The sequence below is a fragment of the Corythoichthys intestinalis genome, chromosome 16 (assembly GCF_030265065.1).
Source record: "Corythoichthys intestinalis isolate RoL2023-P3 chromosome 16, ASM3026506v1, whole genome shotgun sequence".
NCBI lineage: Eukaryota > Metazoa > Chordata > Actinopteri > Syngnathiformes > Syngnathidae > Corythoichthys > Corythoichthys intestinalis.
Genome location: NC_080410.1, coordinates 6,691,177 through 6,713,731, shown reverse-complemented (window position 1 = coordinate 6,713,731; position 22,555 = coordinate 6,691,177). Strand labels below are relative to the sequence as shown.

Genomic DNA, 22,555 nt, shown 5'->3' with positions numbered 1-22,555 from the left:
GTCCAACCGTGCTGCCTTCATAATGTGAATTATTTTTAAACAAAAATGACATTGAAAAATGCTTGTCTTTATTAAATTCTTCGTTGGAGAAACTATACATACGATAGCACTATTTGGACCGATTGTTGCACAACCAATCATCATAGCCCACTGATATAAAAAATGTTAGTTGTATACAGTGAACCATGACGCCAATTTCAGGAATTGTTCAATAAAAAAATTTTTTTTTTTTTAATAAAGGGTAATGAGTTATTATTGTTTAATGTATTTTTTTTAATAAAGGGTAATGAGTTATTATTGTTTAATGTATTACCACAGGTAATTGATTCAAGGAAATTGATGTTCTCTAGAAAAACAGTTGTGGAAAAAAAAAACTCAAATCATTTTGCATTTCAATGGTAAATGCTAACACAAACTTGAAACTTTTCCCTACAACATGGGAAAGTTCACTTCTGCGTAACAATTTACATGGTTTTCAGTTGTCACCTTACCATTCCAATTGTAAAACTAGCGTTTACAAATACACTGCTCCTTCTCAAAAAATTAGCATATTGTGATAAAGTTAATTATTTTCTGTAATGTACTGATAAACATAAGACTTTCATATATTTTAGATTCATTACACACAACTGAAGTAGTTCAAGCCTTTTATCGTTTTAATATTGATGATTTTGGCAAAAAAGTCAAGAAAAAACAAAAATCCCTATCTCAAAAAATGAGCATATAATGAAATGGTACTCTAAAGAAGCTATTAACCTAATCATCTGAATCAATGAATTAACTCAAAACCCCTGCGAAAGATTCCTGAGGCTTTTAAAAACTTCCAGCCTGGTTCATTACTCAAAACATTAAAGCATTACTGCGCTCAATTGGCCTGCCAACTCTCCTGACCAGAACCCCATGGAGAATCTGTGGGGTATCGTGAAGAGGAAGTTGAGAGACGAAAGACCCAACACTTTGGATGAGCTTAAGGCCGCTATCGAAGCATCCTGGGCCTCCATAACACCTCTGCAGTGCCACAGGCTGATTGCCTCCATGCCACGCCGCATTAAAGCAGTCATTTCTGCAAAAGGATTCCCGACCAAGTATCAAGTGCATAGCTGATAATAATTAATTGAAGGTTGACTTTTTTTGTATTAAAAAAACAGTTTTTTGTATTGGTCGGATGAAATATGGTAATTTTTTGAGGTAGGGATTTTTGTTTTTTCTTGACTTATTTGCCAAAATCATCAATATTAAAACAATAAAAGGCTTGAACTACTTCAGTTTTGTGTAGTGAATCTAAAATATATGAAAGTCTAATGTTTATCAGTACATTGCAGAAAATAATGAACTTTATCACAATATGCAATTTTTTTTGAGAAGGACTAGTATTATAGTGCAATGACATAATCAAACAAGTACTTAGATGCGTGATTTTGTGAATTTTTACCGTAAATGTCACAATCACCACTGTCAGATCAATATACAGTAAAAGCATTAACGCACTGCTTGTGCTTGGAATTATTCACGCCTCCATGAACCACGTGACCACCCGCGGCAAGAGCAGAGAGTGTCACGGCTCTTTCCACATGGCTCTGAGCAACAGTAATCAAGATGCGCGCGTTCATGAACGAGGTGTGTTTACACCCCACGGAGCGCAATGCCTGGCTGCACAGACTGTAAGGTTGTCTTTGATCGTGATAGCGTAACGTCATCAAAACATGGAGCCACTGCGTATGAATGTGTTATAAGATTTTTTTATTTTTTTTTAATTGATGCATTACTTTTACTGGCCCCTCCAGGCCAGTGGTTGGAGCATTCTGGTGGCCCTGATCGTTTTAAAAGTACGGCCGGGCCACCGGGCCATTTGTATTGTCGACCCCTGATATAGCTTTAATGCCCCCCCCCCCCCCCCCTTTATTTCAAATAAGAAACATACCAACAAGTGTCAAGGATGAACTCTCCGCCTTCTCAAAAATCACTTGGCTGTTCCCCACCAACAGCCCAACATCAATCTGTCAAAGAAAAGAGAAAGACAAAAAAAAATGTAAATAAGATTACTTGCAAAATACTGTATATTTACCATTTGTCCCATATTTTCCAGGCCTACTCTGTAGGCTCCAGAAGTAGTTGGTGCTAGAACTACCAAGGGTGGATCAGTTGATACAAATCCCTTTTGTACCCTAAGAAGGGTCTTCTGACCCTAATCAGCATATCTTCTGTGAGCATTGAGGTCCTCATTAGTCATTCCCATTCACACTCGCAAAGCCACAGGGTTGGATTGCTCCAATTAGCATCCATCCATCCATCCATCCATCCATCCATCCATCCATCCATCCATCCATCCATCCATCCATCCATCCATCCATCCATCCATCCATCCATCCATCCATCCATCCATCCACCCACCCATCCATCCAGCCAGCCAGCCATCCATCCATCCATCCATCCATCCGTCCGTCTATTCGTCTATCCCGTCTCTCTCCCATCACACCTAGATGGGACCATCTCATCTCAACTCATCGAAAGAGGCTCAGGCCTCCCACTGCTTGAGCGTATAGTGACTTACATTTTCCCTGTCATTAACATGTGGTTTTAGCCCCATCGTGTTATTTTATATTTGCTCTATTTTTCTGCTACACATTGTAGCAGTCTGTAAAAAAAAGGCCCACATCACACCAGTAGTGCAAAACCAATGTATTAAAGTACCCATATGCACAATGGACACATACCTTCTGTGGTTTCTTTCCAGAGGCGGCTTCACCTTTGAGGATGCTGGCATCCATTGCCTCAATGTCTTTGACGACCAGTCCAAAGAGTTTGTCACAGAAACTGAAAACCAGCTGGAGATAATTGGGAGAGTCACTGCATGTTCCGATTGATACCTCCAGAATTTTAACGCCTCGCAAAATACTAACCTGCTGTGTGACAGAGAAGCCCTGGCTGTTGAACTTCTGGATGAACTCGGCAGCCATCTTGTCCGAGTCATAAGGTGAGGAGTCTGTACTTTTCTTTTGCAGGAAGTCAATTTCGATCGTCATGGCTCCAATGCACTGCTTGGACTTGTCAAAGTTGTAGTTGGAGACTAAAGGCGCACACATTTATTATCAATATCTGTGCAATTTTCTTTGTCATGTAGTTTTGCATATGTCATTTGTGTTCTTTACATGGACAGTGGTACCTTTACATATGAATTTAATTCGTTCCAGGACCTAATTTGTAAGTCGAAATGGTCATAAATTGAGCGGGATTTTCCAATTAGAATACATTATAATTTGATGAATTCGTTCCTCAGCCCAAAAACCATTGCTAAATCCTTCGTAAATGCTGCAGGTACAATGATTAATAGCGATTACACATATCAATACAAATAAATTATAGTATAGCACAGGTAATAATAATAATAAAATTACTGTAACTCATCGGGTTCTAATGTGGCAGTTGTGTTTTGCATGCTGTTCCTGAACACACCGTATGACTGATGAGAGAGTGAGAGAGTTGCGGAAGAGTGGGAATTTTTTATTTTCTCCTTTATGTTCTGTTGTCGTTTGCGTGGGTGGGGGGGAGGATCGGTGAGCCATGTTGTCGAGCCAGATCACAGTTCACGTTAGGCCTGCACGATATTGGAAAAAACTATTGCTGCGATTTTTTTGGGGTTTGCGATATATTGCGATATTATATTGCGATATTAAAAAAAAAGTATATATATTTTTTTCAAGACATTTTCACTAGATGACTTAAATAGCTGTTTGGAAAGACTTTAGATGACTCACCATCACCACAGTGTACAGTCATCCCTTGTTTTTCGGGGTTAATGGGGACCAGAACCCACTGCGATAAGTGAAAAACCGCGAAGTAGCGCACCCCCCCCTTTTTTTTTGTGTGTGTGTGTGTGTGTGTGTGTGTGTTTTTTGTGCCCAATGTATTTATTCAGATTTAGCATTGGAAAGAGATACATCTAAGACATGTTTTTTTTCTCACTTTTCCCCCCAAAGTGATTTAAAAAATGTATATAAATAAATGTTTTTAAGCACTTCAAATGTCATAATTATGATAAGTTTTAAACATAACTGTCCAACCAAATCATTTTTGAACAAGAATAAAGTACTGTAGCAGATAAATGCTTGGCTTTATTAAATGCTTCTGTTTATCTACTTTAGCTGTGACCGTTGAAGTGACATGTAGAAATTTCAAACTCCTCATGATCACTTCTGGCATTTAAATGTCTCCAACGTCCCCACAGTACACACATTCATTCCAGCGCGGCTTCCTTGCAACTGTTTAACAAGTTAAACGATGATTGACAGATGCCCGTGTGAAGTCTGCTTCTTTGGCCAGATCAAAGCCATCGTTGTGCCGCAGTGACTGAGAGGATCAAAAGGCTGAGAGAGGGAGGGTAGGAGGCTGTGCGCAGACCAGAAAGTGAGGCGTATGTGGATAAAAAAAAAGAAAAACTATCGCACGTGCTTGCGATGGGACTATCGCGCACACGCACATCGCGATGGCGATGTTTAAACGATATATCGTTCAGGCTTAGTTCACGTACACACCATGCTCATATTTTTCTATCATTTCCTTCTTAATTTTGATGGTAAATGTCACCTTTTTCCTCAGGGTATCAGCGGAGTGTTAAAAAGTCTAAAAAAGTGTTACATCCAATAGCTGGAATTTAGGGCCTTAAAGTGCTTGTGACACAAAAAGCATGTTTATTTCATGCTTGGATGTGTATGGAAGCGGTCGATATATTTATTCAATTTTTTTAATCCGCACTACGAAAATGAGAGCCTTCCGGCCAAGGTCTCAGATTGTGGAAGAAGGCGAATGTGACGTCAGCGGACTAACCATCTTCACAATACAGCCATTCGTTTATTTTTTGCGTCACGCCAGCCCAATGTGCTGCAGGCTTTTGTTGCTTAACCAGGCAGAGTGGTGTGAGTCTTTTTGGATTTCTAAAAGATCCTATTCACCACGAATAATGGGCAAAACAAGTATGACAATGGAGCAACCACTGGACGGATGACTAGGTAAGCAAGCTATGTGTTGTATACTATGTCAAATACAGGGATCATGGCAGATGTTTTAATAAGGAGGCGGCTTGCATTTTGTGGGTGACAATGCTCCCTGTCCACCAAGATGGCCACTCGCCCGACAACCGGCAGCTTGCCGCACACCATGGTCGCCGCCCGATAAAGGCATGCATCGGCTTGGGCTCGGGGAGCCCCCCGCTCTCGTCTCCAGTTCTCGATTGTGTCCATTTTCGTGTTGCACATGTTTATGATGTAACTTGTTTATTTAGCACCCTGGATAACATTGAGAGTCCAACTAAATGTAAAAGAGGGCTTATTAACAACCACAAAATCTTTGGGAGGAAAATATTATAAGAGTGCAAAATTTGGCAGAACACTGGCGACGAGCACTGCCTGCTGAGGCCGCAGCAGAACAACGAGCCGAAACTTGCTCGCTGCCGCAGGGGTTGGCCAATCGGTGAAGACAATCAACCCGTGTGACACGAGTTGGGGGAGTTAGTGTGATTTTTCATTTTCGAAAGGCGAGGAAAAGACTTGCAAAAGCCACTCGGTTCGGTTTAGCATGTCGCTCTGACCCTTTCTGTTCTGTTTAGGCTCTTTCCTCCAGGAAATGATAAAAGCTGGACTAACTCAGGTGGCATAAAATACCGTTCTGAAGGTTTAAAAAGACGGCAGTTTTGATCATTATGCAGCAATTTAGCCCTGTCGTACTGAATAAATGCATTTTTAATATTTCGTATTCCATTTAGTACAAGACTTATTTGTCATGATCATACAATTTATTTAGCAATTGGGGATATAATTAGGATTGTTCCGATCATGTTTTTTTGCTCCCGATCTGATCCCGATCGTTTTAGTTTGAGTATCTGCCGATCCCGATATTTCCCGATCCGATTGTTTTTTTTGCTCCCGATTCAATTCCGATCATTCCCGATCATTTTTCCCGATCATATACATTTTGGCAATGCATTAAGAAAAAAATGAATAAAACTCATCGAATATATACAGTACTGTGCAAAAGTTTTAGGCAGGACACCTGCCTATAACTTTTGCAAAGTACTGTATTTTTTTTTTTTAATTGTTAAATTTATTAGGATCATGGAAGCTTCCACTTGGGGAAAATATATACATACAGTATATCCTGTATATACATAATATAACAAAAATATATAGTACTGTGCATTCAACATACAGTACATGAGTACTGTATTTGTTTTTTATGACAATACATCCTCAAGATGGCATTTACATTATTAACATTCTTACTGTGAGAGGGATCCACAGATAGAAAGACTTGTAATTCTTAAAGGACAAATGTGACTTTGTATATTGTGACTAAATGTTGCCATCTAGTGTATTTGTTGAGCTTTCAGTAAATGATACTGTAGCCATGCCCAAATGCATGACGGGAAGTGGAACCATGACTGTGCGTAGTGCTACCAATTGATATATCTTCTCTGCGTTGGGAAATAACATAGGGTGTTAAGTAAAAGATCAATTACTACCTTGCTTCCCCTCATTGCTTCCCACGATAGCTCTAATCGTAGGGAGAGGGATTGTAAGGCTTTAGCCAATTAAAAAAAGGCTCCAAAGGCTTCCAAAATTCACTATACTCATTTTATGCTGCCTTTTAGCTCTCTATATACAGTAGGTAAAACGGCGCCATTACAGATTGAGCGCGGCAATGCGTGAGTGGGTCGTGCAGCGCATGCATTAATTGCGTTAAATATTTTAACGTGATACAATTTTTAAAAAAATTAATTACCGCCATTATCGGGATAAATTTGATAACCCTACCTTAAGCCAAAACTAAAGACTCTGGATGAGTGTAACATATTATGTCTGTAACGTTAAATACAATTAGAAAACGATTTATTTAAAAATATATATATATCAAAAAAAGGCATGTCTGATATTTTTTTGCCGATTCCGATACTTTGAAAATGACGTGATCGGACCCGATCGATCGGCAATACTTAGATAAAAAGAATATCCTGTAAAAATAAGGAGTAGAGAGATTAAAACAATGATATTTTGCTGCTCTCTGACGCATTTATTCGTTCTGAATCTTCCCCCTCAATGGGCTGAATTCTAAATTGGCTGAAATCGTTACTCTGCCGACGTCATCACCCAGCTGGAGGCGCTAGAGCACTATAAGGACAGGAGGGGCTAAACAGCAGATTAAAAGACTAAGCTCTCATGATCTGCGCCTTGCCAAATTGATGAATATAGTCAAATTGTCTCAAAATATTATTTTAATTCACATAATAATGCTATTTAAGACTTTTTTTATCGTGTCACAGGCACTTTAAAGCAACACTAGGTAACTTTTCAGTTGTGGTTGATTTTAGCGACGCCGGTGGACAAAAGTGGTAGTGTTTTGCCTTATGGAAGACTGCGTTTCTCATGAGGACCAGAGCACACCCGCACAGTGTAGTGAAATCATGATCTCACGGTTTCCTGCAGATGGATTAAACGACATTTCTGTTTCCAGCAGCTGTATGAAGAATGCATACTAATAAGGTAATGAATCCAGTTGTGGCTAAGCAATAGCATATGGCGGTTAGCAACCATGTGGCTTTGTGCGCTAACCCCCTCATCCCACCCGACTTGTCAGCTCTGACGAGTTCGGTTGAGAAGGGGGGGGGCGACATGCCAGTGAAAGCCGGACCAGTGTTTATTCTTGAGTATCCTGGTAGCCTCCCTTTTTTTTCCCCTCCTCGGACAAAACATGTTGTCTCTTTGGTTGCTTAGCCAGCTTTGCAGAATTTGCACGAAAGCGTTCACATCGACTTCCATCTTTATAACAAATGGGGAAAGAGGAATATTACCGTAATTTCCCGAATATAACGTGCACTTTTTTCCCCCAAAATCAACTGGTAAACTCATGGTGCGCATTATAAACGGGTACATGGATGGAGACAGAAATATATATGTATTACATATCTATATATAAACCGATTTTTTTTTCATTGACACGGCCACGTTGTGTTGAAGAAACGTATGCGGCCACCCGTTGCCGACCATTACGGTACGTGACGTCACCGTTTTGTTTTGGTAATACTTCACTCTAATCGGCCGAATGATTTCGTCTGTGTTAAATTCTGCTTTTTTCACTCTTCATAAAGCACAGAATTTAGTTTCTTGAAGTCATTTGAGTTGACGTTTATTGCAGCTCCGCAATTCGGACCATAACAAATGTAAGGACACACACTTCCTGTGTCCGTCAACTATATCGGTCCCTCGGGAAACTCAAACCCAAATAACAATAGTTCCTTTTGTTACTGTCGTGCTGACAGCTATGAGCTCTCACGGATTTCCGACTTACGTTCTCACTTTCATTTTACCGTATCGATCCATGGAAGAAACATTTATTCATCATGAGGAAACGAGCAAGTTATACAGCAGCCTTTATAAGAAAAGTCACATCTGTTTTGTTTTCTCCTAGATTCTGGTAAGTTGGAGAAGTTGTCAAATCATATTATTACCATAAATATTGTCAGTTCACGTTAATGTTTTGAACTACCAATGTGCTATGCTTGAGCTGTGTTTCACCAGTCAGTAAAATGACATCTCTGTATCTGTACACAAGCTCTGTTTTCTTGTATTCTTCTATTTATTGGTGCTAAAATTAGGGTGCGCGTTATAAACGGGTACAATAATTTCCCCTAGATTTTACAAGTAAATTTGGGGTGCGCATTATACACGGGTGCGCCTTATATTCCGGAAATTACGGTACGTATGCTGTAAAGCAGTCAGCACATTTGTAGTTTTATTTTTGTGGCAGGGTTCCTACCACCCTCCTCAAAGTTAATTAGCGCCAGTGAAAGCGATACAGACAAACTCAACATATACATAAAAGAAGCGTCATTCAACTAGTTGCTAGTGGACATATGATCACAAATGTTATGAAAATATTTAATAGAGGTTGAAAAGTTATCTAGTGTTGCTTTAAAATGTCTAAAATTATCTCAAAATCTCATAAAAGGTCTTAAATACAATTTTGAAAGGTCTTATAAATCTATTGAAGTAAATTTTATTTAGAACATGCCAGTTCATTCTCGCTTTAAAATGTTTCGATTTTTGAGGACGATATAACGTACCTACAAAGCAGAACTACCGGTGCTGCCCGGTCAGAATTTATCGAACAAAGCAGGTTCTGCTGTGCACACGCAGTTGCGTGTTACGGTCAGAATTTATCGAACAAAGCAGGTTCTGCTGTGCACACGCAGTTGCGTGTTAACAGCTTACTTGTCATAGTCATAGCGGAGAAAACTTAGCAGAACCGATTTACAGTAGTTACATACATGGGTAAGTGCAAATGTAATGATTTGTGGCCTGAGAACGTACAGTTCAGCGCATGGTTGAAGGGTTGGAGGGAAACTCATATGAAGCACTTTGTGCAAGAAAATTTTAAAACTGGGAACATTGAGTGTCAAGGCATTGCAATCCCAAAAGGTGGTCATAAAATGCCAGCACTAAATGCCATTTGTGGTTCACAAACGAGAACGTTCTAGTGTTTTTAGTTAGGTTAAGCATTTTGTATCACAGTGTGAAAAAGCTGGAAATAAGTTAATACATTTTTCAAGTAATTCCTCCTAATTTTGTGCCTCCAATTTTCCTTTAAATCTTTGGTACATTTTTTGCCGGCACTGATGTGAAATGGGTCTTAAATTTTATTCATTATGGTCTTAAAAAAGTCCTAGTCTTAAATTTGGCTTGTAGAATCTGCAGAGACCCTGATCCTTTTTTCACTAACCTTCTTGGGATCCATGTTGATTGCTGTGCGCCCGTCTTACGGGAAAACAATGAAATTGCGACGCTGTCGTAACTCGTCTGATTTCGAGCATGTCGTCATACGTCGAGACAAATGGTAAATGACGAGTCAAATTTTATGTCGGATGTCGAAACGATCGTATGTGGATGCGACCGTATGTCGAGGTACCATTGTATCTGATTTGAAATTGAGAAAGGGTTATACCTTCCACCTCCTGGCCAATGGAGAGGCCGGCCCATTTTCGCTATAAGGAAAAAGAGATGACATCAGAATGCTTAATGGAAAATTTCATGGATGCAAAGAAACAGAAATGACGGCAATGCCAGAAAACGTCAAGGTCGTGATTTCCATTGTCACAAAAAAGAAACAATGTCTATTGTCAGAAAGTAGAAACCCATTCATCTATACCAGGGGTTTTCAACCCAGTCCTCAAGGCACACTGTGGGTCCTGGTTTTTGTTCCAGCCGATCCAGCAGAGACAGTTGAACCAATGAGGCTTCTGCTAAAACAAGCCACACCTGACTGCAATCAACTGATTGCACTTGTAAAACACCAGATTGGGGAAAAAGTGTTGTCATCTTGTTTGGTAAGAATGAAATCCTGCACCCACAGTGTGCCTTAGTGGAATAGGTTGGGGACCCCTGATCTATACAAACAAAAGACTTTGCCAAGGTTATGAAAAACCCTTAATAGGGCCCTCATTTTACTCACTGGCTGCAATTAACCCTCTATAGATGGCCAATCCACTTGATATACAAGTGGGAGAATATTTTAGCATTTTCCTTGTTAACCCTTTTGCTGCCATTGACGGGGATGGTTGGCTATTCACTGCCACACCTCCCAGTCTGACATCTACTTGTGATAAACTCATTTAAAGAGTTTTTATTTAGGTTTAAAGAGCCACATTGTAGCGTCTATCAGTGTAAAAAATAGTAATTCGTCCTAAATTTTCAGACATTAAGGTGCACCTGATTACAGGTAGTCCCCGGGTTACGAATGAGTTCCGTTCCTACGCTGGTGACGTAACCCAAATTTCCGCGTAAATCGGAATTAACCCTTTAAGTACCCCTAAATACCCAATAAATTTCAAAATAACTATCCAAAATCATATGCTGTATTATATATAATTATATTGTCCTTGCCAAGACTTTGGAGCTAAATCCTAGCTAGACAGTGAGCTAAGCTGTAATCTTTCCCCTCTCTCCCTCTCGGCTGCACAACTTCTCCGTGGGAGCAAACGCGGTCTTACAGTATGTGTATGTGCGCGTGCGCTCTTTTTCGTGTGCGCAAATACATTCTTCTTCATGTGTACATGCACTCTTACTCGCGTGCGTACTACCTGCTCTACGCTTCTTGCGCCATAATAAAAGCATGCATCACAAAACAAAAGTCAACATTATAATCAAATACACATTTTGCAAAAAGTCACAACAGTCGTATTAATAAAGTAAAGTAAAAAATAAGAAACTAAGGTACAATATGGTACTGTTTACGCGACCCCCCCCCAAAAAAAACAAAACAAAAAAACGACTGGAGACATAATGGTAGATAAGACTCTGGCGTCATAAAGTCTAAATCATGTAAATCGGGTACATTGTAACCTGTGGATGACCTGTTTAATTCGCACCATCAATGAGTCAGTTTATTTTTATACATAAAACACACCTGATTATAAGGTGCAATTACTGTATTTATGATTTGTTCTTTCCCTTTTATATGTAGAAATTATTTTTGTATTTAATTTATTTATCGTGTTTGCCGAATGATGAACGTCTTGAGCATAACAATGCATTTATGTTCCAGTTATGCAGGTTGGACTTTACTAACTCACTGCCTGCTACTGACAACGATGGACGTCAAATTTTGAAATGGGAGGACTGACTCCGAATGTTCAATGACTTAAGATCAACCAGAATCCAAAATAAGGCTAAAAGCACTTATTCTATGGATTATAAAGTGCACTGTAAATATTTGGTAAAGGTAGAGAATTTTAGGGTCACCTTATAACTCAATACAACAACCCATAACCCATACAAACCACATATAATGCTGATGTATAAAACTCAATCATTTAAATGTAGGTGTATATATGATTTACCTGTGGAAGGCTAAAGGCGATTGAACCAGGTGCCACAGTGTGATGAGTCTTGACTGTAAACACAAATTTATGGTTGGGTGTGGTCTTCACCGTAACATGTCTGTGGAGAGATAATTATCTTATTAAACTTGACAATAATTAATGACAGTAAACCAGGGGTCTCAAAATCAATTGATCCAGGGATTGAGCCACATAAGTAATTTGTACTGGACCACCAGTCAACCTACGGTAAAATTTATTGACTCGATATTTCCATGGGAAATGAAAGATTGAACCATTTCTTTCGTCGAAATTATTTCGTCATGACCTCAAATAGCGGTACAGACATGGTTTCCCCAAGAACATCTAATCAGATTGCAGCACAAACAGCACACCAGGCTGTGTTTATTGGCACAGAAAAAGAGACATGTGGGCGCTGATAATGATGACAACTCACTGTCCGGACTGCAGATCTTTCTCGCTGACCACGGCGCAATTTGTCAGCGACAACTCATCTGTCGGGCACCGTGCTGCTTGCATCGTCTGCAAAGAGAGATGCATAGAAGGATGAGGGGAGGGAAAGAACTGTATTTGGCATACTGCAGGATTGTAATGACTAGACTGAAATCTTTGGCTGCCATTGAACCAGAGCTGCTTTAAAAATCTGCTGTTTTACATAGACCATGCCATAACGTTAGCATGTTACCACTTACAAACCTGAAACTAAGAAAACACATCAACACCTTCCTACTACAATTGGCTTCAACGTTGTAATAAATTACCTGCCCATGACGGCAATAGATATTCAATCCATTTGGACTGGGAGGGCCTCGAAGTGATCCTAAAATTGCTTCCAGCCCTCCCATCTATCGTGGTCAATGGCACTAAAACATGCTAATTCAATGCTGTTTTCGCACAGACAATACCATACAGATCCTTCTCAAAAAATTGCATATTGTGATAAAGTTCATTATTTTCTGTAATGTACTGATAAACATTAGACTTTCATATATTTTAGATTCATTACACACAACTGAAGTAGATCAAGCCTTTTATTGTTTTAATATTGATGATTTTGGCAAAAAAAAAAGTCAAGAAAAACCAAAAATCCCTATCTCAAAAAATAAGCATATCATGAAAAGGTACTCTAAAGAAGCTACTAACATAATCATCTTAATTAACGAATTAACGCAAATTCCTGAGGCTTTTAAAAACTCCCAGCCTGGTTCATTACACAAAACCGCAATCATGGGAAAGCCAACTTGACTGCTGTCCAGAAGGCCATCATTGACACCCTCAAGCAAGAGGCTAAGACCCAGAAAGAAATTTCTGAGGGAATAGGCTGTTCCAAGAGTGCTGTATCAAAGCACCTCAGTGAGAAGCCTGTGGGAAGGAAAAAGTGCGGCGGGAAACGCTGCACAAGCAGAAGAGGTGACCGCACCCTGAGACAGATTGTGGAGAACGGCCGATTCCAGACCTTGGGGGACCTGCAGAAACAGTGGACTGCCTCTGGAGTAGAAACATCCAGAGCCACCGTGCACAGGCGTGTGCTGGAAATGGGCTACAGATGCCACATTCCCCAGGTCAAGCCACTTTTGAACCTGAAACAGCGGCAGAAGCACCTGACCTGGGCTACAGAGAAGCAGCACTGGACTGTTGCTCAGAGGTCCAAAGTACTTTTTTCAGATGAAAGCAAATTTTGCATGCCATTCGGAAATCAAGGTGCCAGAGTTTGGAGGAAGATTGGGGAGAAGGAAATGCCAAAATGCCTGAATTCCAGTGTCAAGTACCCACAGTCAGTGATGGTCTGGGGTGCCATGACAGCTGCTGTTGTTGGTCTACTGTGTTTTATCAAGGGCAGGGTCAATGCAGCCAGCTATCAGGAGATTTTGGAGCACTTCATGCTTCCATCTGCTGAAAAGCTTTATGGAGATGAAGATTTCATTTTTCAGCACGACCTGGCACCTGCCCACAGTGCCAAAACCACTGGTAAATGGTTTACTGACCGTGGCATTATTGTGCTCAATTGGCCTGCCAACTCTCCTGACTTGAACCCCATAGAGAATCTGTAGGATATTGTGAAGAGGAAGTTGAGGGACAGCAGACCCAACACTGTGGATTAGCTTAAGGCCGCTATCGAAGAATCCTGGGCCTCCATAACACCTCTGCAGTGCCAAAGGCTGATTGCCTCCATGCCATGCCGCATTGAAGCAGTCATTTCTGCAAAAGGATTCCCGACCAAGTACTGAGTGCATAGCATATATACTGTAATTCATTGAAGGTTGACTTTTTTTTTGTATTAAAAACCACTTTTTTGTATTGGTCGGATGAAATATGCTAATTTTTGAGATAGGGATTTTTGGTATTTCTTGACTTTTTTGCCAAAAACATCAATATTAAAACAATAAAAGGCTTGACCTAATTCAATTGTGTGTAATGAATATAAAATATATGAAAGTCTAATGTTTATCAGTACATTACAGAAAATAATGAACTTTATCACAATATGCACATTTTTTAGAAGGACCTGTACATGGCAAAAAAAAAAAAAAAAAAGATACTACATCAAACCCCAAATCGGGGAAGGCATAACTGACAACATTTGAGCATCACCAAAGAGATAACACCAAATGCAGTCTGACACTTTCAGGACAGTCACTGACAGATGGTTTTACAGCTACAGTGTATTTTGTCATGATTCTGTGCCATCAGATGTTAACTTTGAATAGGATAAGTAATATTTTAATCAGTGAGATTACATCATTTTCTGTTGTAGGTTTTCAACCTTGAAAAGACTTTTGCAGCACAAACGACTCCGTAGCAAGCTTGAGCAGCTTGAGAATTTCATATCCACATTGCTGCAGTCTGAGCACAAGACTTGGTAACCACGGCAACTGCATTAAGCAAATCACCAGTGCCGTAGACAATAAATCAGGTGTAGTTCTGGCAGATCCATCAGATGCAGCAAATGCTTGTTGCCACTTGTTTCAGTGAACCATTAAAAAAGTTCATCCGACTGGTTCCACATCAGTGTTTTTTTTATCCTATTTGATCTACAATATGTTCTGGTTCAGTACAAATGCTTCCAACATCGTAGCTGTGTAGTTCTGTCATATATATATGTGGATAAAATTTTGAGCCACAATGATACTATATGTCTGTATGTGTTTAGGGCTGGGCAATGGTCACTAATTTTAATTGTGATTAATCACATTCTGTATAATAATGAATTATAAAGTAGGAATTATCACACTTATTTTAAATGTACAGTGGTATTGCTACATACGAAGTTAATTCGTTTTCAGGACCTTGTTTGTAAGTCGAAATGGTCGTATGTCGAGCAGGATTTTCCAATAAGAATACATTATAATTCCATTAATTTGTTCCACAGCTCAAAAACCTACACTAAAACCTTAATAAATACAAGTAGCAATTACAAAGAGCAAAACAAATAAATTATGAATAAAATCGGAATAATGATATAATAGTAGTAATAATAATACCTGTAATAATGTAACGAATCGGGTTCTAATGTAGCGAATGTTTTTTGTTGCACCTAACCACACCGCGGAGCTGACGAGACAGTGAGATTGAGAGCGTTTCTATTTAACTTCCTCTTTTAAAGTTTTGATGCTGGCGTCAACTGCAGCGGACACTAGGTGTGTTGTGTTGCACAAGTTGATGGAATAAATGATTAGAAACCTGACGAAGCTGGCGATTTCTTTGGCGATGTTACCACAATAAGAACTGTCACCTTATAAAGACTGGCGAACGGAGGTCGTCGGAGGAGATCGACATTCTACGGCCGTATTGTCGACCCAGTTCACACACCATGCTCATATATTTCATTTATGTCTTAATTTAAATGGAAAGCGTCACCTTTTCTTTTTTTCCCCACCTGCACTAACCTTCTTGGAGCCAATGTTGATTTCTCTCACAAGAAAGTGCGTCCGTCTTCCGGAAGAACAAAGAAACTGCGGCGCTGACATAAATCGTCATATTTCGAGCATGTCGTCGGATGTAGAAACAAATGGCCAGTCGTATGTCGAGGTACCACTGTACTACCATATTCATGAAATAATCTATACTGTATTAGGTTAATGGCTGCCATTGACGGAAATAGACGTGCAATCAATTTCAATGAGAAGAGGCTGCAAGCCCTCCCATTTCAGATGTATTTGGATCAATGTTCCCTCTAATTTTTCATGTGTCTGAGCAGACACACAAGCTTCCTGAGCATACTGCGGACCACTGTGAGCAACATGAGATGTGTACCCTTGGACCACACATCAGTATCATGCCTTTTCAAAACCCTGGATCATAGCAAGTTACATGGCTTATTATAAGAATGAAACCACAGCAGCAATTTTCATTAGTTTACTTTTAATATACAGTGGGGCAAATAAGTATTTAGTCAACCACCAATTTTGCAAGTTCTCCTACTTGAAAAGATTAGAGAGGCCCGTAATTGTCAACATGGGTAAACCTCAACCATGAGAGACAGGATGTGGAAAAAAACAGAATATCACATTGTTTGATTTTTAAAGAATTTATTTCCAAATTAGAGTGGAAAATAAGTATTTGGCCACCAACAAAAAAAGCAAGATTTCTGGCTGTCAAAGAGGTCTAACCGCTTCTAACAAGGTCTAACGAGGCTCCAGTTGTTACCTGTATTAATGGCACCTGTTTTAACTCATCGGTATAAAAGACACATGTCCACAACCTCAGTCAGTCACACTCCAAACTCCACTATGACCAAGACCAAAGAGCTGTTGAAGGACACCAGAGACGAAATTGTAGACCTGCACTAGGCTGGGAAGACTGAATCTGCCATCGGTAAAACGCTTGGTGTAAAGAAATCAACATTGGGGGCAATTTTTAGAAAATGGAAGACATACAAGACCACTGATAATCTCACTCGATCTGGGGCTCCATGCAAGATCTCACCCCGAGGCGTCAAAATGATAACAAGAACGGTGAGCAAAAATCCCAGAACCACACGGGGGGACCTAGTGAATGACCTACAGAGAGCTGGGACCACAGTAACACAATGCGCCGCCAGGGACTCAAATGTTGCACTGCCAGACGTGTCCCCCTGCTGAAGAAAGTATACGTCCAGGCCCGTCTGCGGTTCACTAGAGAACATTTGGATGATCCAGAAGAGGACTGGGACAATGTGTTATGGTCAGATGAAACCAAAATAGAACTTTTTGGTAAAAACACAGGTTCTCGTGTTTGGAGGAGAAAGAATACTGAATTGCATTCGAAGAACACCATACCCACTGTGAAGCACTGGGGTGGAAACATCATGCTTCGGGGCTGTTTTTCTGCAAAGGGACCAGGACGACTGATCTGTGTAAAGGAAAGAATGAATGAGGCCATGTATCGAGAGATTTTGAGTGAAAATCTCCTTCCATCATCAAGGCCATTGAAGATGAGACGTGGCTGGGTCTTTCAGCATGACAATGATCCCAAACACACAGCCAGGGCAACAAAGGAGTGGCTTCGTAAGAAGCATTTCAAGGTCCTGGAGTGGCATAGCCAGTCTCCAGATCTCAACCCCATAGAAAATCTGTGGAGGGAGTTGAAAGTCTGTGTTGCCCAACGGCAGCCCCAAAACATCACTGCTCTAGAGGAGATCTGCATGGAGGAATGGGCCAAAATACCAGCAACAGTGTGTGAAACGCTTGTGAAGAGTTACAGAAAACGTTTGGCCTCCGTTATTGCCAACAAAGGGTACATAACAAAATATTGAGATGAAGTTTTGGTATTGACCAAATACTTCTTTTCCACCATGATTTTCAAATAAATTCTTTAAAAATCAAACAATGTGATTTTCAGTTTTTTTCCCCACATTCTGTCTCTCATGGGTGAGGTTTACCCATGTTGACAAGTACAGGCCTCTCTAATATTTTCAAGTGGGAGAACTTGCACAACTAGTGGTTGACTAAATACTTATTTGCCCCACTGTATTGTGCGCTACATAGATATTCTTGTGCCCAGAGCATCTTCAAGCAGTGTATGATTGCGCACAAGCGTAGTTAGAGGGTACATTGATTTGGATACTTCCATAATTTTCTTTTGACAACCCTGCTGAAGACTTTTAGGTTTGTTAAAAAATCCATACATATGCAGCAAATCCAATCCATGTACACGCAACAAACTTATCATTTGCCACGTTTACATGGAGCCAAATATTCCAATTACAATCGGAATATTTGTACAAACCGAATAAATGTGTTCCATATAAACACCTCATTCGGAATGAACAGGCCCAAACCGAATGGAATTTCATTCCGATTCACAGGGGTGGAATATTCCTTTTCCCAAACCGATTAGAAGTAAAATTATATCATGTAAACAGGGAAGCGGAATGGTGTCTGGTTGCGTTCTTTCTGCACATGCTCCTTACTGACGTGGGGACGTCACTTGGTGACGTAAGTAACGTCACTTGCAACATGGCTTCCAAGCACAAGCACAGCGGACCCACACAACTTTTTAAATGAACGGCGTGTCATTCTGAAGTTTTGTTTCCACTCGAAAAGTTAAAACAGCAGCTGATCTGACGATCGATCTCCATGTTTTGCAATGTGACGCTTTGTTTTGATTAATCTGCGCATGTCAGACGGCAGTTGTCAAACGTCCTTTCGGAATAAAGGCAGACACATGTAAACGCTGGATCGGAATAGATGAAGTGACATGTAAACAGCTGATGTGAAATTTCCATTTGGAATGATTTGAATCCGTATGAATAAAAGTCAGCATGTAAACGTGGCTATTGTCTAACATGCCTTATCTAATATTGTTTCAGGTGATTCACAAACATTCATCGCAAACATTCCCATTCGTGGGAACTCTTGTTATGATATTTCACTATCGGACTGGCAGGGAATTGAACAAACATTGCCTCATATTGTCGCTCCTGTCTGCTTTGACTCATGAAAGTTGACTTTTCTTTCAGGTGTGGACCAGAACAGCAGAAAAATAGAATCACTTTCCTGTCGTTACATGATTGAAGTCCTAACGGCAGAAACAAAGAAAGATTGTTTACACTAATTCATCACAATAGTCCCAATGGTGTATCTCTGTAGTAGACCATCTGGATAGATTAGGAGGCCCAGTGGCAGGAAAACTCTTTGGAATAGTATAATGGTGTAGTCCAAAGTAGGATAGTTTGTGGAGATTGATTATGAACTGACCAACGGAAAATAGAATCACTTTGCAGGCATCATAACAGAATAAAAATCAGAATTCATTTATTCTCATTGGGCCGAACGCACTATGAAGTTACACTGAAAGCAGCAGGTCTCAAGGAGAGTACAAAGAGAAGAGTTAGACGGCGCAAGACATCCAATCAGAGGTGGGTGGAGTAGCCAAAAAATGTACTCAAGTAAGAGTAGCGTTACTTCTAAATAATATTACTCAAGTAAAAGTAAAATTAGTCATCCAAAAAATGTACTCAAGTACAAGTAAAAAAAAAAGTATTTGGTGAAAAGAATACTCAAGTAATGAGTAACATTGTGAGTAACTGCTTATATTTTTGTCGTTTTTTTTTTTTTTAAACAATGGTCATTTTTTTCTGTGCACAAAGTCATCTATATGGACTATTGTTATAACTATACTGTACAATAACCAATTACATAACCACATTGAGCCAAAGAAATACAAAAAAAAAAAAAAAAAATTGTTGAATTCTGACGAGAGAAAAAAGTATTACATAAATGAAGCATTATTCGTCCAAAGAGCATGACTGCCCTCTGGTGTAGAAAATAGTCCCGAGTTTGAATAGTGAAGAGTTCCTTCATAATTACCATTTTGAAATTAAAAGGATCATATCTCCGGTTTTCCGAGGTCAATCGAAGCCAAATAAAAACTGGGAAAGAGGTGCTTTCAAGACACCACATGATTAAACAGGCTGGCGTGAAGATAGAACGGCATGTTTGCGTCTGATTGGTACACTGGAGTACACCAGGTACGTCTCTCCTCTTGCCATCGCTGGCCAAAAAATGATAAATCAAATATGTAGAATAAAGAGGAAAAATGTAACGACTCTTGTGTAGGCCAAAGTAGCGGAATAAGAGTAGCATTTTTTTCTTCACAAATCTACTCAAGTAAAAGTAAGAAAGGATAGTTTAGTAAAACTACTCTTTAAAGTACATATTTCACAAAAAGTTACTCAAGTAAATGTAACGGAGTACAGCGTTACTACTAGGGAGGAGTCACAGTTCGGTACGATTTCTCGATACTGGGGACACGATTTTCGATTCGATTCAATACATTTAATGCTCTGAAAAGAAAAATAACACTTGTATTTTTTTAATTCGATGTTTTTTTTATTTTGCGAACAAGCAAAAATAACATTGCCATCATATAAACATGCATTTTAGTGCATAATATTTATGTGCTTACTTTTTACTGACCCATCTCAAAACAAGGTCAACAAAAAGTTCCAATCTCTGATAGTGTATATTTATAAGCTTTTAACTTTTTACAGTAAAACAAAATATGTAAACTTTGATTACCACGCAACAAATTATAAATTAAAATTTGTAAAACAATGCACAGTCTACACTCTGCCTTTGAACTATCAATTAAGTTGAAATGAGTCCAAATTTCACTACGTTTCATTTCCATTTTCTCACCTTTCCACTTTCCACCGTGTTGTTTTTTTCTCTGCAGCGCTATCGAGCTCTCTCTCGTCTCCCTGTCTCTCCTGTTCGTGTGCTGCTCACAGTGTGCTGCTGTGTGTGTCTATAACCCCTCGCCCTTCTACTCACTGCAGCGAGTGTGTGTAACCCTCCCCTCCCTCTTCTACCACGGATCTTGACAAATCACATGCAGCTTTAACCGAAGGGGGGGGAAAAAGCAGGAGAAAAAAAAAGTCGGCTCCTATTAGGAGCAGCTCCCAATTAGGAGCCGGCTCCCGTCGTTCACTCTAAGAGCCGGTTCGTTCGCGAACGACACATCACTAGTGTGTGCGCGCGAGTGTTGTCCAAGCGAGCATTAAAAAAGTTAACAAACACCACAGAAGTCACGTCTGCTCATTACTGGACAACACCAGCATATGACAATCGACTTTCATAAACAGGACGAGTTTGAAGCACAGCGCTCTTAATTTGCCACTCATTGTTCATCATGTCCATCCAACTGTCTGTTGTCAAAGTCAGGTTGTTCGTAGCAGCCAAGTCGGTAGGGTTGCCACCTGTCCCTTAAAATAAGAAACGATCCGAAATTGGGAATTAAATGCTGCGTTCCGTATTGAACTAATACGGAATATAAATGAATAGATACATTTCTATGCATTTTAGGAGTTTTGGGGATGTCTCTTTTTTTCTCTGCCTGTACAGCTTTGGGCGCGAGGGGGGCGTCCCATATTCAGTGGCGCCAACAGAGGGTGGCCATTGGTTGGCCACCCCACTGGCCACCCCGCTTGCCAGTATATCGTTAAGATTGTTGTATCATCAGTTATGCATTTCTTCCCAAATGAATGCATTTATTTTGTTTTGTTAAATGTAGGGCTGTCAAATTTATCACATAAACGGGTGGTAATTATTTTTTTTAAAAATTAATCACGTGAAAATATTTATCGCAATTAACGCATTCGCGGTACGACTCATTCACCCATTGCCGCAAACAGCCTACAATGGCGCCGTTTTACTTGTATACAGAGATAAGAGGCCGAGTGGATTAGATACAAGCATTCATTGGGGCCGTGCTTTTAATTGGCAAAAGCTTTGTCATCTCTCCCACAGCCACTATAAATATTGCGGGAAGCGACGTGGGGAAGAATGACAGGAGTTGATCTTTTTCTTATGACCCTGTAGTGTACCCAACGCAGAGAAGATATAGCATTTGCAGCAACCACACACAGTCATGGTTGCACCACTTCCCATCATGCATTTGGGCAGAACAGTTAAGTCGCTACAGTATCATTTACTGAAAGCTCAACAAATACACTAGATGGCAATATTTAGTCACAATATACAAACTCACATTTATCCTTTAAGAATTACAAGTCTTTCTGTCCGTGGATCCCTTTCACAGAAAGAATGTTAATAAAGTTAATGCCATCTTGTGGATTTATTGTTATAATAAACAAATACAGTACTTATGTACAGTATGTTGAATGTATGTATCCGTCTTGTCTCATCTTTCCATTCCAACAATAATTTACAGAAAAAAAGATGGTTTGAATTGCGATTAATTACAATTAATTAAATTTTAAGCCGTTATTAACTCGATTAAAAATTTTAATCGTTTGACAGCCCTAGTTAAATGTACACCTTATGCCTAATATATACAGTGCCTTGCAAAAGTATTCGGACCCCTTGGACCTTGCAACCTTTCGCCACATTTCAGGCTTCAAACGTAAAGATATAAAATTTTAATTTTTTGTCAAAAATCAACAACAAGTGGGACACAATCGTGAAGTGGAACAAAATTTATTGGATAATTTAAACTTTTTTAACAAATAAAAAACTGAAAAGTGGGGCGTGCAATATTATTCGGCCCCCTTGCGTTAATACTTTGTATCGCCACCTTTTGCTCCAATTACAGCTGCAAGTCGCTTGGGGTATGTTTCTATCAGTTTTGCACATCGAGAGACTGACATTCTTGCCCAATCTTCCCTTCCTTGCAAAACAGCTCGAGCTCAGTGAGGTTGGATGGAGAGTGTTTGTGAACAGCAGTCTT

General features: G+C 39.7%; 1 protein-coding gene across 2 annotated transcripts in view; it reads right to left on the bottom strand.

Moving 5' to 3' along the window:
• LOC130931975 (vesicle-fusing ATPase) overlaps positions 1-22,555 on the bottom strand; it is an 89,833-nt gene that overhangs the window by 31,800 nt on the left and 35,478 nt on the right. For both annotated transcript variants that reach the window (XM_057861265.1, XM_057861266.1), the window contains exons 2-7: positions 12,321-12,406; positions 11,885-11,984; positions 9,991-10,030; positions 2,901-3,067; positions 2,715-2,825; positions 1,922-1,997 (exon numbers count right to left, since the gene is read on the bottom strand). In XM_057861265.1, the coding sequence (XP_057717248.1) occupies positions 1,922-1,997; positions 2,715-2,825; positions 2,901-3,067; positions 9,991-10,030; positions 11,885-11,984; positions 12,321-12,406 (580 nt within the window). The remainder of the gene's footprint in view (positions 1-1,921; positions 1,998-2,714; positions 2,826-2,900; positions 3,068-9,990; positions 10,031-11,884; positions 11,985-12,320; positions 12,407-22,555) is intronic.